The following is a 12,590-nucleotide window of genomic DNA, read 5'->3' as shown; positions in this document are numbered from 1 at the left end:
ATTTAATAAAAACACAGGAATACAAAAATAAGTCTGAGTCAGTTTGTGTCCGTGTGAATCTCACTGTGCCTCAGCCTGAACCTCACAGCTCTCACACAGGTTCTCCTCCACGCTGAACCGCCCCAGACACACATCGCTGCCACACAGACACGCCACTTCCTGTGAGCCGTCTATGTCAGACGAGTAATCCCAGGTGAGCTCAGAGCCGGCCTTCACCACCCTGATGGACAAGAGTAGAGACATGAGCAGCTGGCAGACCACGAGGAAGACCACGAGGAAGACCATGAGGAAGACCATGAGACAGACCATGACACAGACCATGACACAGACCATGACACGGACAGCAGAGGGCTGCAGCTGTCCAACAGTTTAGTATTTAAGGATTCATCTGAAAATTCAATCAAGTAATCGAGTAATCTGATAAAACACATTTTTGTTTACTTGAAGAGCTTTTTTCAAATAAAAATGTTTCAAACAAGAGGAAAAACAAGTGACTTTGTTTGATAAAGTCTAAATTCAATGTGATCTGACTGATATGAGACATTTTGACCAGGAATAAAAACATTCTTGAGAGACTTTGAGTCTTTGCAGCGTTCAGACTGAAATGATGATCCTGCTGTAATGAAGCTACTTGATATTTGATCCTTCACTGACCTGCGAGCTAAACAGCCGCTCAGTTAGCTCTGTTATGTTTTTGTTTTACGTCTCTAAATGACATCATCACCTAATTGCATAACAAGTCATTTAATTGTAACAGTCGCTGACGCTGAACAGGAGAGGAGCAACATCAGAGGAGAAACAGAAACTGGATTTCCATCTTTTTTTTAATCAAGTAACTCAAATTATTGGAGGAATCATTTCAGCCCACCACCATCATCATCATCATCATCATCATCATCATCATCATCATCATCATCATCACTCCTCCACCCCTCACCTGCTGGTGAAGAAGGCGATGACGGGGAAGGCGGGGTCGTGACAGTCGGTGAAGACGTTCTGGGTGAACAGGTTGGGCTGGCAGCTGTGCTGTGGGGTCAAAGGTCAAACTTTACAAACCCAGGAGGAAGTGATGTCATCTCTGCACACAGCTTTGTGTTTTATGATTAAACAGAACTTTATTTTGAAAGGGCTTCCTGTTAACGTCCTGATCAGCTGGTGTCTTACGTTGAAGAAGCGGCTCACGTTTCCCTCCTTGCTGGCGTCCAGGAAGTTCACATCCTCTGTCTTCAGTGCTCTCTTCAGACTCCGCCCACTCTTTGCTCCTGTGCCGTTCACGCCTCCGCTGGTGGTCATGGTAACCGTCTTCCCCTGAGCTGAGGGGCGGGGCTCCGGACCTCCAACCAACACGGTCTGAGGACAGACACAAAGCGTGGTCATTTCCTGTCTGTGAGTCGACACCGTGGTTGGTTGAGCAGAAATACCTCGTCCCTGTCCCGTCCCGTCCCTGGGGGGTCAGCAGGTCTCTGGATCACAGGGACGTGCAGGGGGGACGACGTGGACTCCACCAGGCTGCTCCGTCCCTCCAGCACAGGCGGGGCCAGCCACTCCGTGACCACCTCCACCTCATCGTCAGACGGGAGGTCGGCCCTCGTCAGTTTTGGGGGCGGGGGCTCGGCTGGAGCGTGGAGCCGCCGCAGGATCACACCTGGATCAGACGCATGTTCAGAGGTTACTGTCCTTAACGAGCCAACCCCAGGACGCAACAAACATGGACGCCACCTCACCTGCGTAGATGCACACAAACGTGCCGCGGTCCAGGTCGTCACGGCAGCGGACGCCCCAGCCCCGCCCCTCAGTCTGGAAGACCTGCAGCCGGACTCTGATTCCCCTCTGGACCAGCCGGTTCTGACAGCGAGTCCTGACACAGCCACACCACGGGCCGCACTCCCACACACTGCAATACACACACACACACACACACACACACACACACACACACACACACACACACACACACACACACACAGGTGAGAGGTCACGCCTCTCAGAGGTTCCTGCGGGTCGGTGCTGAAGAACCAGACTCTCACCCTGAAGCGACGGGCTCCTTCAGCCTGTGGTGGCTGTAGTGGCGCCCCCCTGTGGTCTTGGCCACGCAGGCACAGCGCTGTGGGTCGGTGCAGCCGTCGGTGCAGTCGCAGCAGGTGTTGAACAGCGTGGGGCCGCGGCTCAGGAAGCAGCCGTGCGGCCAGCGCTCCTTCCTGTAACGAAACTCAGCCGGCCGAGCCCCGCCCTCCCCCACGCACAGCTCCACAGGTGTAGGCTCCGCCCCTCGGCTCAGGTCCACGTCTGACTGCTTGGGGTCGGACACAGAGGGAGGGTCCAACCTGACGGCCGGGTTAAAGGTGAAGAAGTCCGCCTGAGGGAGGAACAGGAAGCAGAGACAGACCAGAGTCACATGATGAACCTTCGTGGGACCTGAGGATGTGTCCAGGTTCACAGAGGACAGGTGTGTCTCACCTGCAGGAAGTCTTGGCTCTCTGTGGCCAACAGGTAACGCATCACATCCTCAGGGTTCAGCAGGTTCAGCCCACACGGCGCCTTGTACAGAACCTCCCAGAGCTCCTCCTCCACAGGCTCCGCCTCCTGACAGTTTAGAGTTGATGACATCAGCTGCACAACCCTCAGCCTCTTAAAGCCGCAGAGCAGCGGGACCTTCAGCGGGTTCTGACCCCTGAGCGCCGGCGAGCACGGCGTCATACAGGGTGAGCCGGACAGACAGGCCTGAGAGGAGAGGTCAGAGGTCAGAGGGACTGTGCTGAGTGAGTGTGTGTGTGTGTGAGTGTGTGTGTGTGACCTTGCAACAGGCGTGTTTCTCGTAGCGCCGTGTGATGGGGGTCAGCAGCTCCTCCCGGTCTGAGGGGGACGCCGCCGAGCTGAGCTGCCCGTTGATGGGAGAGCGTGGAGAGGATGAGGGGGAGAACTCAGGTGACAGGAGCTCACCTGGACAGGAAGACACCGCCAAAATAAGACACAACACGCTCCAGGGTTTAAAGTCACTGATTTAAAGTAACGTCATGAATCAGAGCGTGCGTACCTGAGCCGATGACCACCTGAACCACAGAGGAGTCCTGGGAGGAGGCTGAGGGGGAGCAGTCCAGAGCCTCCAGCAGCTTCAGCGCCTGAACGTACTCTGTTCAACAAACACAGACCTGAGTCCAGATCCTCACCCCCTGATCCACAACACAAGCTACGACAGGAAGGAGAGAGTCAAACCTCGATCTGAGGCCGTCTTATTCTTCAAGACCTTCTTCAGGTGGTCCACGTACTCTATCACGTCACTGAAAACCTGATCCACATCCTCCATAGACCAGTACGCCTTGGCTCGCTCTGAAATCAACAAAAACATAGATGTGGGATTAAACCATGAGGGGAGCATCAGTTCAGATAAAAATTACACAGGTCTGATCCAGAACCAGATCAGACCCAGAACCAGAAACAATAACTCAGACCCCACAACCTGGATCAGACCCACGGAGCGGATCCATGATTCAGAGTGTGTGACACCTCATACACACAATAACAAAGGGTCTGACTCCGTGTGTGTTTGTGTGTGTTTGTGTGTGTGTGTGTGTACCACCCCCTCTCACTGATATAAATCTACTTTTTCCTCCTCTCTGATAAAAACGTGTTTTCTCACCAACATCTCTCGGATCCAGTGAGTCCTCCATCATCTGAGCCGTTAGCCGTTAGCTCCAGCTTAGCCTGCTGCTTTAAAACAGACGGGAATCTGAGCTAACGGGGAGCAAACAGCAGCGATGCTTCAGGGCTGAGTTCATTCATTCACAGGCTTCAGGTCGAAGTCACAAAACTGGATCTGATCACTTCACCAGATTAAAAAAGTCTCTTTAACCTGTCTGCCACCGTCCAGATCCTGCAACCGCGTTTGAATTGATTTACATTGTGTGAGCGTTTTGGTTTACAAAGGCTTCCGTAGATCGATGAGCTCATCTCCCTGCGTTTCGTCTCCCAGACACATTTGATTTATTTCGGCGTTTTTCTGGGAAATAGAGGTGAGAAACTAACGAAAGACTTTTTAACAGAGGTACAAAATATTTTATTTATATTCTCACTTCTCTTCTTTACGTTTATCTTTCCTGGAGTTTCTATTTTCCAAACCTTCATGTCTGATGACCTGAACCAAACGCTTTCTGTGTTTACAACAACATTTTAAAATAAATAATAAGATATGAGGACTATTTTGATCAAGAGGTTGTTTTCCTCCTGAGTTTGCTGTCCGCTGTCAGCCTGTCAGGCTGCACTGAGGGCACAACGACTCACAAAATACAACACGTTCGCTTTTGGAATGGTTCCTCCAGGCTGCCGTAGCTGATACAGTTTCACAATTACATAAACAAACCCCGAGTTCTGATTAATCCACTTTAGTAGTTTGTGTTAAAGTTTAACATGAAGTTTAACTGTTGGTGTGTTTTTTTAATGTGATCCTCAGAAATACTCTCAGTCCGTGCTTAGCTCCAAATACATTCATTTTAGCCGGCAGATGCTAACGTTAGCCACTTCCTGTGTAGTTTTGTAACAGAGTAATAATGAACTTATGTAAGTTTAAAACACACAATCATTATGAAGACAGAGCAGCTGCAGACGGAGGAGCTGAACCACAGGTGAGGAGACTTTAACCCACAGGTGAGGAGACTTTAAACCACAGGTGAGGAGACTTTAAACCACAGGTGAGGAGACTTTAAACCACAGGTGAGGAGACTTTACACTGACAGACATGCGCTTTTCTTCACTTACTGAGGATTCACTAAGACTGATGAGACTGGAGTTATCTGACGCTCATCCTCCTCAGGGAGTGACTTTATCAAACATTATGGTCTGATCGTCTCTGAGCTGAGTCACAGGTTTGTTACTCTACAGCTGACTCTGACTCTGACTCTGACTCTGATCCTGATCCTGATCCTGACTCTGATCCTGATCAAATCATCAGGATCATGAGAAATAACTTTCTAAACGCTTTTTCCAGTTAAACCAACAACCTGAGAGTTTGTTAAAGCTCCTGTCAGGAGGTTTCTTCTTCTCAGGAGAAACGTGTTCAGGTCAGACTGAGTGAAAACACAGACATCAGTTATTAGATGTGATGAAAGCCTCCTCTCCTCAGGTGACATGTCTCAGGTGCGGCGCTCAGTGACGGAGGCGCTGTGGGCGATGTGTGCAGCTGACTCCATGTCCATGCCTGTCCACTGGTACTACAACATCGACGACATCAGGAGGGACTTCGGGGGCTGGATCTCAGGCTTTAACTCCCCCCGGAGCAGACACCCCTCCAGCATCCTCAGCCTCTCCAACACCTGTGAGGAAACCCCGTCCTGCTCGTGTCTCAGTTTCCTCCTGCAGTCTGTGGTCATGTGATTAACCTTCACACCATCTTCCTGTTTCAGCCGGCAGCGGTCGGACTGCCTGGTCCTCTGGCGCCAAACGGCCCGACGTGGTGGGAAGCGTGATCCTGCACGACAAACTGAACCTGTGGAAGTCCTCCAACGGCACGGTCCACTACCACCAAGGTGCCGACCCAGAGTCCTGCTCCTGAAATGAGCTGGTACCACAGAATCCTCGGTGACCCGTGTTTGTGTCCTCAGGTCTTCAGGCCGGTGATAACACCCTGAACACGCTCTGCTCTCTGCGCGTGCTGCGTTCACTGGTCTCAGGACGCTTCAGTGACGTCTCTCAGCCCGATGCCCGGGCCGCCGTGCTCTCAGACTACGTCCAGTTCCTGACCACGCCTGGCTCACACAGTGACACCTACGCCGAGTCCTGCCACCGCTCCTTCTTCGCCGACTGGCAGGACAGCAGGCCGACCTCGCCCCAAGAGGTACGGCGAGCACACCTGGAGGACCGGGCGGTCCCCAGCTCACTCTGTCTCACTCTGAAGTTCTGTTTTTCAGGTTCTGACGTTTGCAGAGAAACGCTCCAAAACCAAGATGAGCTCCCCCATCGCCGACGGCCAGCTGGACGCCATCGGCTGCCTTCCCATGATCCTCCCCTTCATCCTGCTGTCAGCCTCAGCCAATGAGGAGCGAGCTGTGAGTGCGTCGGCTCTGTGACTGTTCATGTGAGGAGGTGAATGATCAGGGTTTCCTAACGACCTTTGACCTCTGTCGTCCTCAGGTGTCAGCGGCCGTGGAGTTTGTGAAGCTCACCCACCCCCACCCCAAGGTGCCCGAGTATGTCTCCATCTACAGCCGGGCCCTGCACGCCGTGCTGGGCGGGGCCAGCATCCGTCAGCAGGCGGAGCACGCTCTGAGGACCCTGGACACCTGGGACACCTGCCAGAGCTACAGCCGCAAGGCCGCCAGGTACGCCAGGAGCTCACCTGAGGTCAGCACGGGACAGAGCAGACGATGAGCTCCTAATCTGTGTGTGTGTGTGTGTGTGTGTGTGTGTGTGTGTGTCCACCTCAGGTACCCGGTGTCGTCTGAGGAGCGTCTGAGGGTCCATCAGAGCGCCGTGGACTACCTGGGCCTGGCCTGCTACACTAAAGGTTTGATCCAGACTCATTTAGTCTGACTCTCTAACGAGCACACACGGGACTCTAACCTGAACCCTCTGACCCACAGGAGCTCTGTCCAGCTTGTTTTACCTGGCCCACGAGTTTCACGACGACGCACGGGGAGGGATCCTGGCGAACACAAACTGTGGAGGTGGGTACTGAGTGTTTCAGGTTTCTGACTGACAGGAAGTGACCCACACACACACTCGCTTCATGTGACGCTGACTGCTGGTTTACCTGTTGCTCTCCAGGTGAGAACTGTAACCGAGGGGCGGCGCTGGGGGCCCTGCTGGGGGCGGGGTCATCGTACAGCGGTGTCTCCATCCCGCAGGAGTGGAAGGACGAGCTGAGAGACGCTCAGGAGTTCCTCTCTGACATCCTGAAGGAGCTGCAGTGAGCGCAGTGTGGCCCCCTGGTGGAGTGGAGGGGAAGTCTTCCTGTTTACAATAACACGCCGCACGCTGCACGCCGTCTGTCACGTCTCTGATGGACGGCAGGAGGAAACTCTGAGCGCTGCTTCTCTGATGACTGATGTGATTGTTTCAAACTGGTTTTCTTATTTATTCTGTGTTGATGAAGCTTCTGCTCTCCTCATGATCGACCCTCAGAGCGCTTCAGCCAGAAATAAACGTGTCAAACTGAGCGTGTGCGGAGTTTTTATTCTGGGCTTCACGATGAAATGATGGAGGATCTTCATCAACGTTTTATCCTCGACTGTGACTTTAAAACGGTCAAATGGAGCTGAAGCAGCTGGATGTCCTCTGTGTGTTTATCTGTTTTTATACGCTCTGTGTGTGTGTGTGTGTGTGTGTGTGTGTGTGTGTGTGTGTGTGTGTGTGTGTGTGTGTGTGTGTGTGACACAGAGGGGGGCCTGTGTGCTTTTCGTCTCTCTGACCTTTGAACACTTCAGAACAAACATGGCGTCCGTCAGAAGAGAAACGAAGAAACTTCTCGTCTTACAACTCCTCGTTGCTTGTATCCCAGCATGCACTGGGTTTCCTGGAGGTCAGTCTTGGTGTGTCTCAGTCTTTATCTGTCTTTGGGGCTGTCTTCCTGTCCTCTCTCTGTCTCTGTGAGCTGCTGGTTGATCCGACTCGTCCTCTGACCCAGAGACAGACGCAGGCGTCAGATGCTGTGAGACCTGGTTTTTCCTTTAGACTCAGAGAAAATCCTCAAACTGAGCTGGATCGGGTCATCAGGAGCAGCTCGGTCCACGAAGGGAGAATTTATCTGCTGATTTCTGAGGGCGTGAAGTTTAAACATGTCGGTGTCATCTGTGGAAAATAAGACACGCTGCTTCACACCTGTGTGTCCATACAGGTGTGGCGCTGAGCAGGCCTGAAGCCAGCGTCTTCCTGCGCCGCAGCCGCCGAGCGAACCACCTGTTTGAGGAGCTGAGGAGGGGGAACCTGGAGCGCGAGTGTCTGGAGGAGAAATGCTCGTACGAGGAGGCCAAGGAGATCTTTGCTCTGCCTCAGCAGCTGGTCCGTCCCCTCTCAGGTTTCTCAGCTTCATCCTGCTGCTGTCGCTCTCTAATCTGTGTCTGTGTCTCTGCAGGAGGTCTTCTGGAGGAAGTACACAGGTAAGACCCCGACCAGGTAAGACCCAGACCAGGAGGGAGGGCGGTCCCAGCCCTCAGCTCAAACGTCTCCTTCTCTGTCTGTCGGCAGCCGTCGATCACTGCCAGTCGTCTCCCTGTAAAAACGGAGCGACCTGCACTCGCCACCTCGACACCTACGTCTGCAAATGCCCACCTGGTTTCCACGGTTACCACTGTGAAAAAGGTGCGTCCACGGCAGATCACTGAACATCCTCTGGGTCATGACTCGCAGGTGATTTCTGTTTCTGTGCCCCTGCAGCTCGAGCCGCCTACAGAGGCTGTCGCTACAGGAACGGAGGATGTGAGCACTTCTGCAGAGACCTTCCAGAACGTTCCCACGTCTGTTTCTGCGCCAGAGGCTACAGCCTGGGCCGAGACAACAGCACCTGTGTGCCGCAAGGTTGGCCTGAAACACACCTGAGCTGACACACACCTGAGCTGACACACACACCTGAGCTGACACGGCAGACCAACGCTCTCTCTCCTCTCCGTCCTCAGACAGAGTCCCCTGTGGACAGACCCAGGTCCACTTCAGCCCGCGGGTCGTCAACGGGAAGAACTGCCCCAAAGGACAGTGTCCCTGGCAGGTAAGGTCCAGGTCAGAGAGCTCAGTGATGATGATGATGATGATGATGGTGATGATGATGGCGGCTCTCTCCAGGCCATGCTGACGGAGAGGCTGAAGTTTCAGTGCGGCGCCATCGTCCTGACGGATCAGTGGATCCTGTCTGCGGCTCACTGCGTCTGGGGGAAACCTGTGACCTCCTTTAACGTCACTGTGGGTGAGCCCCTCCTCCACCTTTGACCTTTGACCTTTGACCTTCAGTGTGGTGTCCCTGTGCTGATGAGTGTTGTGTCTGTGAAGGGAAACACGACCGTGGCGTGAGGGAGGCCTCGGAGCAGCAGCGTCCGGTGGTCAAAATGATCATCCACCCCGCCTACAACGACTCCAGCAAAGACAGCGACATCGTGCTGATGAGGCTGCAGAGTCCGGTCTCACTGGGGCCCCACGTGGTCCCCGTCTGTCTGCCCGCCCGCAACAGCACCTTCAGCCGGACGCTGGCCGGCGTCCGACTCTCCACCGTGTCGGGCTGGGGCCGCCAGGAGCTGTTCGGGATGACGTCTGACATCCTGCAGCGCTTGGTGCTGCCGCGCGTCCCGCTGCAGGAGTGCCGCCTGCACACGCGCCTCAACATCACCAAGAACATGCTCTGTGCCGGGTTCAAGACCGGGGGGCGGGACGCCTGCAGGGGGGACAGCGGCGGCCCGCTGGTCACTCGCTATCGCAGGACATGGTTCCTGACGGGCGTGGTGAGCTGGGGGAAGGGCTGCGCCGTGGAGAACATGTACGGCGTCTACGTCAGGGTGGCCAACTTCCTGACCTGGATCGAGGACACCATGTCCAAGGGCTGAAAGCGGTCTGGCCCCGGGCCGGGTCTGGCCCCGGGCCGGGTCTGGCCCCGGGCCGGGTCTGGCCCCAGGCCGGGTCTGGAAGGTCGGAGTGAGAGTGTCAGAGCGAGAATCAAACTTCAGTGATGGTGTTCACTCACGCTGTGGGACCTCGGTCCCCTGATGATGATTGTTGATCCAATAAAGACTCTGTTAGACCTGAACCCGCCTGCTCGTCTCTGACCCCCCACTGTGTGCTGAGCTAACCACATGAACACTGAGTCAATCCATCAGGGTCATGTGATCGTGTGTGTGTGTGTGTGTGTGTGTGGACTTTGCCCCTTTGGCTCCACTAACTCCAGCTCGGAGCTTTCGGCTGGGTCCAGCATGTGGCTTCAGGTCTTCTTCTTCATCGTGGTCTCAGACGTCTCGGGTTCAGCATCAGGTGAGACTCAGTTTGGACCCCTCAGGTGAACTTCAGGTTCAGACCGGTCCAGATGTTCCTGAGAGGCTAAAGAGTCTGCGTCAGGTCGGAGGAGCAGGTAGTGATAGCAGCATGCTAACGTGTTGGCTCAGAGGTTTCCTCCTCCTGGTGCTGGACGCTCCTCAGGTGTGCTGAGTAAAGCTCTGGACAGGTGAAGGTGTGAATCACAGACTTCCTGGTCTCCTCTCTCCTCCTTCTGTGTGTCCTCAAGTCTTTCTGGACCAGGGTCGGGCTAATGGCGTGCTGGTCCGGACTCGCAGGGCTAACTCAGGCTGGTTTGAGGAGCTGCAGATGGGAGACCTGAAGAGGGAGTGTCTGGAGGAGAGGTGCTCATACGAGGAGGCGCGGGAGGTGTTTGAACACGATGAGATCACGGTCAGATGAGTTTTTATTCATAAAGAGAGTTTTTCAATCAGAGGAGGAGGAGGAGGAGGAGGAGGAGGAGGAGGAGGAGGAGGAGGAGGAGGAGGAGGAGGAGGAGGAGGAGGAAGAGTAATAAAATCTGTTTCTGTTTCAGAACGAGTTCTGGAAAACATACAACCGTAAGCAAACCGACTCTTTTCTCCCTGAACACGTTGAGCTGATAGAAACTGACTCTGACTGATCTGCTCCTCAGTCCCCGACAGGTGTGAGTCCAGTCCCTGTCGGAACGGAGGCAGCTGCTCCCCCCAGGGCTCCTCCTACACCTGTTTCTGTCCTCCTCAGTTCAGTGGACTCAACTGTGAGCTCGGTGAGACTCGGACCGTCCCCCTTTCAGACACACAGGTTGTAGCATGATGAGGAGTGTCCTCCATGATTGTGGGTGGTGACGCCGTGCAGACACAGTTTGATGGCGTGTTAGCTTCATGTCAAAGCGTGAAAACCAGTTCCCGTACGCCACGGCGTGACACCTGCATCTGTTTCAGACCCCCTGAACGTCTCGGACACCTGTCTGCTGGAGAACGGCGGCTGTGAGCATTTCTGTGACGAAGACCAGGGAGGACGCAGACTGAACTGCTCGTGTGCAGAAGGCTACATCCTGGGTGGTGATGGGCGGAGCTGCGTGGCTGTAGGTGAGAGGTCACATGACTCACTGTAACTACAGATCTCTGCAGACAGATGGTTCCTCTCAAAGACCACCTCAGGCCGTGTTGGCACAGGCCGGTCTTGAAGTTCTAGTCTGGCTCTGAGGTTCTGGTGTAAACAAAGACCTCCACCTTCCTCTGTCTGTCCTCAGAGCCCATCGCGTGCGGCACGGTCCCCGTCCTGCAGCACAGCAGCGTCCAGCAGCAGGACTCCCGGGGTCGGATCGTGGGAGGGACAGAGTGTCCCAAAGGTGAATGCCCATGGCAGGTACGCAGCAGTTAAAGGGACAGTCCGTCTGTTAGGTCACGTCAAGGTCAGCAGGACTGAGTCTGTCTCTGCGTGTGTGTCCTCAGACACGCTGAGCGTCCTCACACACGCTGAGCGTCCTCAGACACGCTGAGCACTCACACACTGAGCGTCCTCACACACGCTGAGCGTCCTCAGACACGCTGAGTGTCCTCAGAGACGCTGAGCGTCCTCAGACACGCTGAGCACTCACACACTGAGCGTCCTCAGACACGCTGAGCGTCCTCACACACGCTGAGCGTCCTCAGACACGCTGAGCACTCACACACTGAGCGTCCTCAGAGACGCTGAGTGTCCTCACACACGCTGAGTGTCCTCAGACACACTGAGCGTCCTCAGAGACGCTGAGTGTCCTCAGACACACTGAGTGTCCTCACACACACTGAGCATCCTCAGAGGCGCTGAGCTCAGAGGACTAACCCTCCTGTGTGTCTGTTGAAGGTGCTGCTGGTCTACAAAGACAAAGGTTTCTGTGGAGGCGTGATCTTCAGACCCACATGGATCCTCACAGCCTCTCACTGCCTGGAGGACACAGACCTTCAGTTCCTGCAGGTGGTTGCAGGTACGAATCCCTCTGTCGTTGAGCAAACACACTGGTAGAGAGTTGAACAGCTGATGTGTGCCCTGCTCTTTGTCTGCCAGGTGAGCACAACACCAAGGTGGAGGAGGGGACGGAGCAGACCATCCAGGTCTCTGAGATCATCATGCACGAGAACTACACCAAAGCCAACGCCGACAACGACATCGCCCTCCTTCGCCTGGCGTCCCCCATCGTCTACAACACCTACGCCGTTCCCGTCTGCATGCCGACGCGAGCTCTGGCTGAGCGCGAGCTGTGGGCCGTCCGCCTGCACACGGTGAGCGGCTGGGGCAAGCGGAGCGAGAATGGACCCGTCTCCAACCAGCTGCGGCGGCTGAAGGTGCCGAGGATCCGCACGCAGCAGTGCAGGGAGGACAGCGGCGTGGTGCTCACCGAGAACATGTTCTGTGCCGGGTACATCGAAGGCGCCCAGGACTCGTGTAAAGGCGACAGCGGCGGGCCGCTGGTCACAGAGTACAAGAAGACGGTGTTCCTGCTGGGCATCGTCAGCTGGGGCAAAGGCTGCGCCCGACCCGGGAACTACGGCATCTACACCCGAGTGTCCAACTACCTGGACTGGATCCACAACCACACATCCACCCTGAGCCCGCCGAGCAACGGCACCGAGACCCCGCTCCACGACCTGACGGGCTGAGGGTCA

The 12,590-nt window shown here is 55.0% G+C and overlaps 4 protein-coding genes across 7 annotated transcripts; 3 read left to right on the top strand and 1 right to left on the bottom strand.

The window, feature by feature from the left end:
* Nucleotides 1-60: 60 nt before the first annotated feature.
* Nucleotides 61-4,025, bottom strand: setdb2 (SET domain bifurcated histone lysine methyltransferase 2). Its single transcript, XM_074664740.1, has 11 exons — nucleotides 3,638-4,025; nucleotides 3,214-3,327; nucleotides 3,035-3,130; nucleotides 2,795-2,940; nucleotides 2,458-2,721; nucleotides 2,028-2,356; nucleotides 1,725-1,894; nucleotides 1,422-1,645; nucleotides 1,165-1,350; nucleotides 938-1,026; nucleotides 61-220 (listed from the first exon to the last, which is right to left on the bottom strand). Exons 1-11 carry the CDS (start codon nucleotides 3,669-3,671, stop codon nucleotides 61-63), a joined length of 1,812 nt encoding a protein of 603 aa, XP_074520841.1. The 5' UTR covers nucleotides 3,672-4,025.
* Nucleotides 4,026-4,296: 271 nt separating this feature from the next.
* LOC141786046 (uncharacterized) lies at nucleotides 4,297-7,134 on the top strand. Of its 4 annotated transcripts, none has more exons than XM_074664746.1 (9): nucleotides 4,297-4,619; nucleotides 5,117-5,308; nucleotides 5,397-5,519; nucleotides 5,595-5,827; nucleotides 5,901-6,038; nucleotides 6,124-6,311; nucleotides 6,417-6,496; nucleotides 6,573-6,656; nucleotides 6,757-7,134. In XM_074664746.1, the coding sequence occupies exons 2-9, from the start codon at nucleotides 5,122-5,124 to the stop codon at nucleotides 6,900-6,902; spliced, it is 1,179 nt and encodes a 392-aa protein (XP_074520847.1). In that variant the 5' UTR covers nucleotides 4,297-4,619; nucleotides 5,117-5,121; the 3' UTR covers nucleotides 6,903-7,134. The 4 variants fall into 4 exon arrangements, with proteins under 4 accessions (XP_074520847.1, XP_074520848.1, XP_074520850.1 ...); XM_074664747.1 differs by having other exon boundaries at nucleotides 4,297-4,641; XM_074664749.1 differs by lacking the exon at nucleotides 4,297-4,619 and adding an exon at nucleotides 4,659-4,707.
* Nucleotides 7,135-7,422: 288 nt separating this feature from the next.
* f7l (coagulation factor VII, like) lies at nucleotides 7,423-9,518 on the top strand. Its single transcript, XM_074665012.1, has 8 exons — nucleotides 7,423-7,510; nucleotides 7,826-7,989; nucleotides 8,063-8,087; nucleotides 8,176-8,289; nucleotides 8,365-8,505; nucleotides 8,604-8,692; nucleotides 8,767-8,887; nucleotides 8,971-9,518. The coding sequence occupies exons 1-8, from the start codon at nucleotides 7,423-7,425 to the stop codon at nucleotides 9,516-9,518; spliced, it is 1,290 nt and encodes a 429-aa protein (XP_074521113.1).
* A 363-nt stretch (nucleotides 9,519-9,881) lies between these two features.
* Nucleotides 9,882-12,584, top strand: LOC141785714 (coagulation factor VII-like). The gene is made up of 8 exons (XM_074664152.1): nucleotides 9,882-9,939; nucleotides 10,190-10,353; nucleotides 10,496-10,520; nucleotides 10,595-10,708; nucleotides 10,884-11,030; nucleotides 11,195-11,310; nucleotides 11,791-11,911; nucleotides 11,992-12,584. The coding sequence occupies exons 1-8, from the start codon at nucleotides 9,882-9,884 to the stop codon at nucleotides 12,582-12,584; spliced, it is 1,338 nt and encodes a 445-aa protein (XP_074520253.1).
* Nucleotides 12,585-12,590: the final 6 nt, after the last annotated feature.

The sequence above is a fragment of the Halichoeres trimaculatus genome, unplaced genomic scaffold (assembly GCF_033239565.1).
Source record: "Halichoeres trimaculatus isolate MK-OKI-2021-1 unplaced genomic scaffold, fHalTri1.1 fHalTri1_scaffold_24, whole genome shotgun sequence".
Taxonomy (NCBI): domain Eukaryota; kingdom Metazoa; phylum Chordata; class Actinopteri; order Labriformes; family Labridae; genus Halichoeres; species Halichoeres trimaculatus.
Note: the sequence above shows the minus strand (reverse complement) of the source record. Positions and strands in the feature narration are given on the sequence as shown.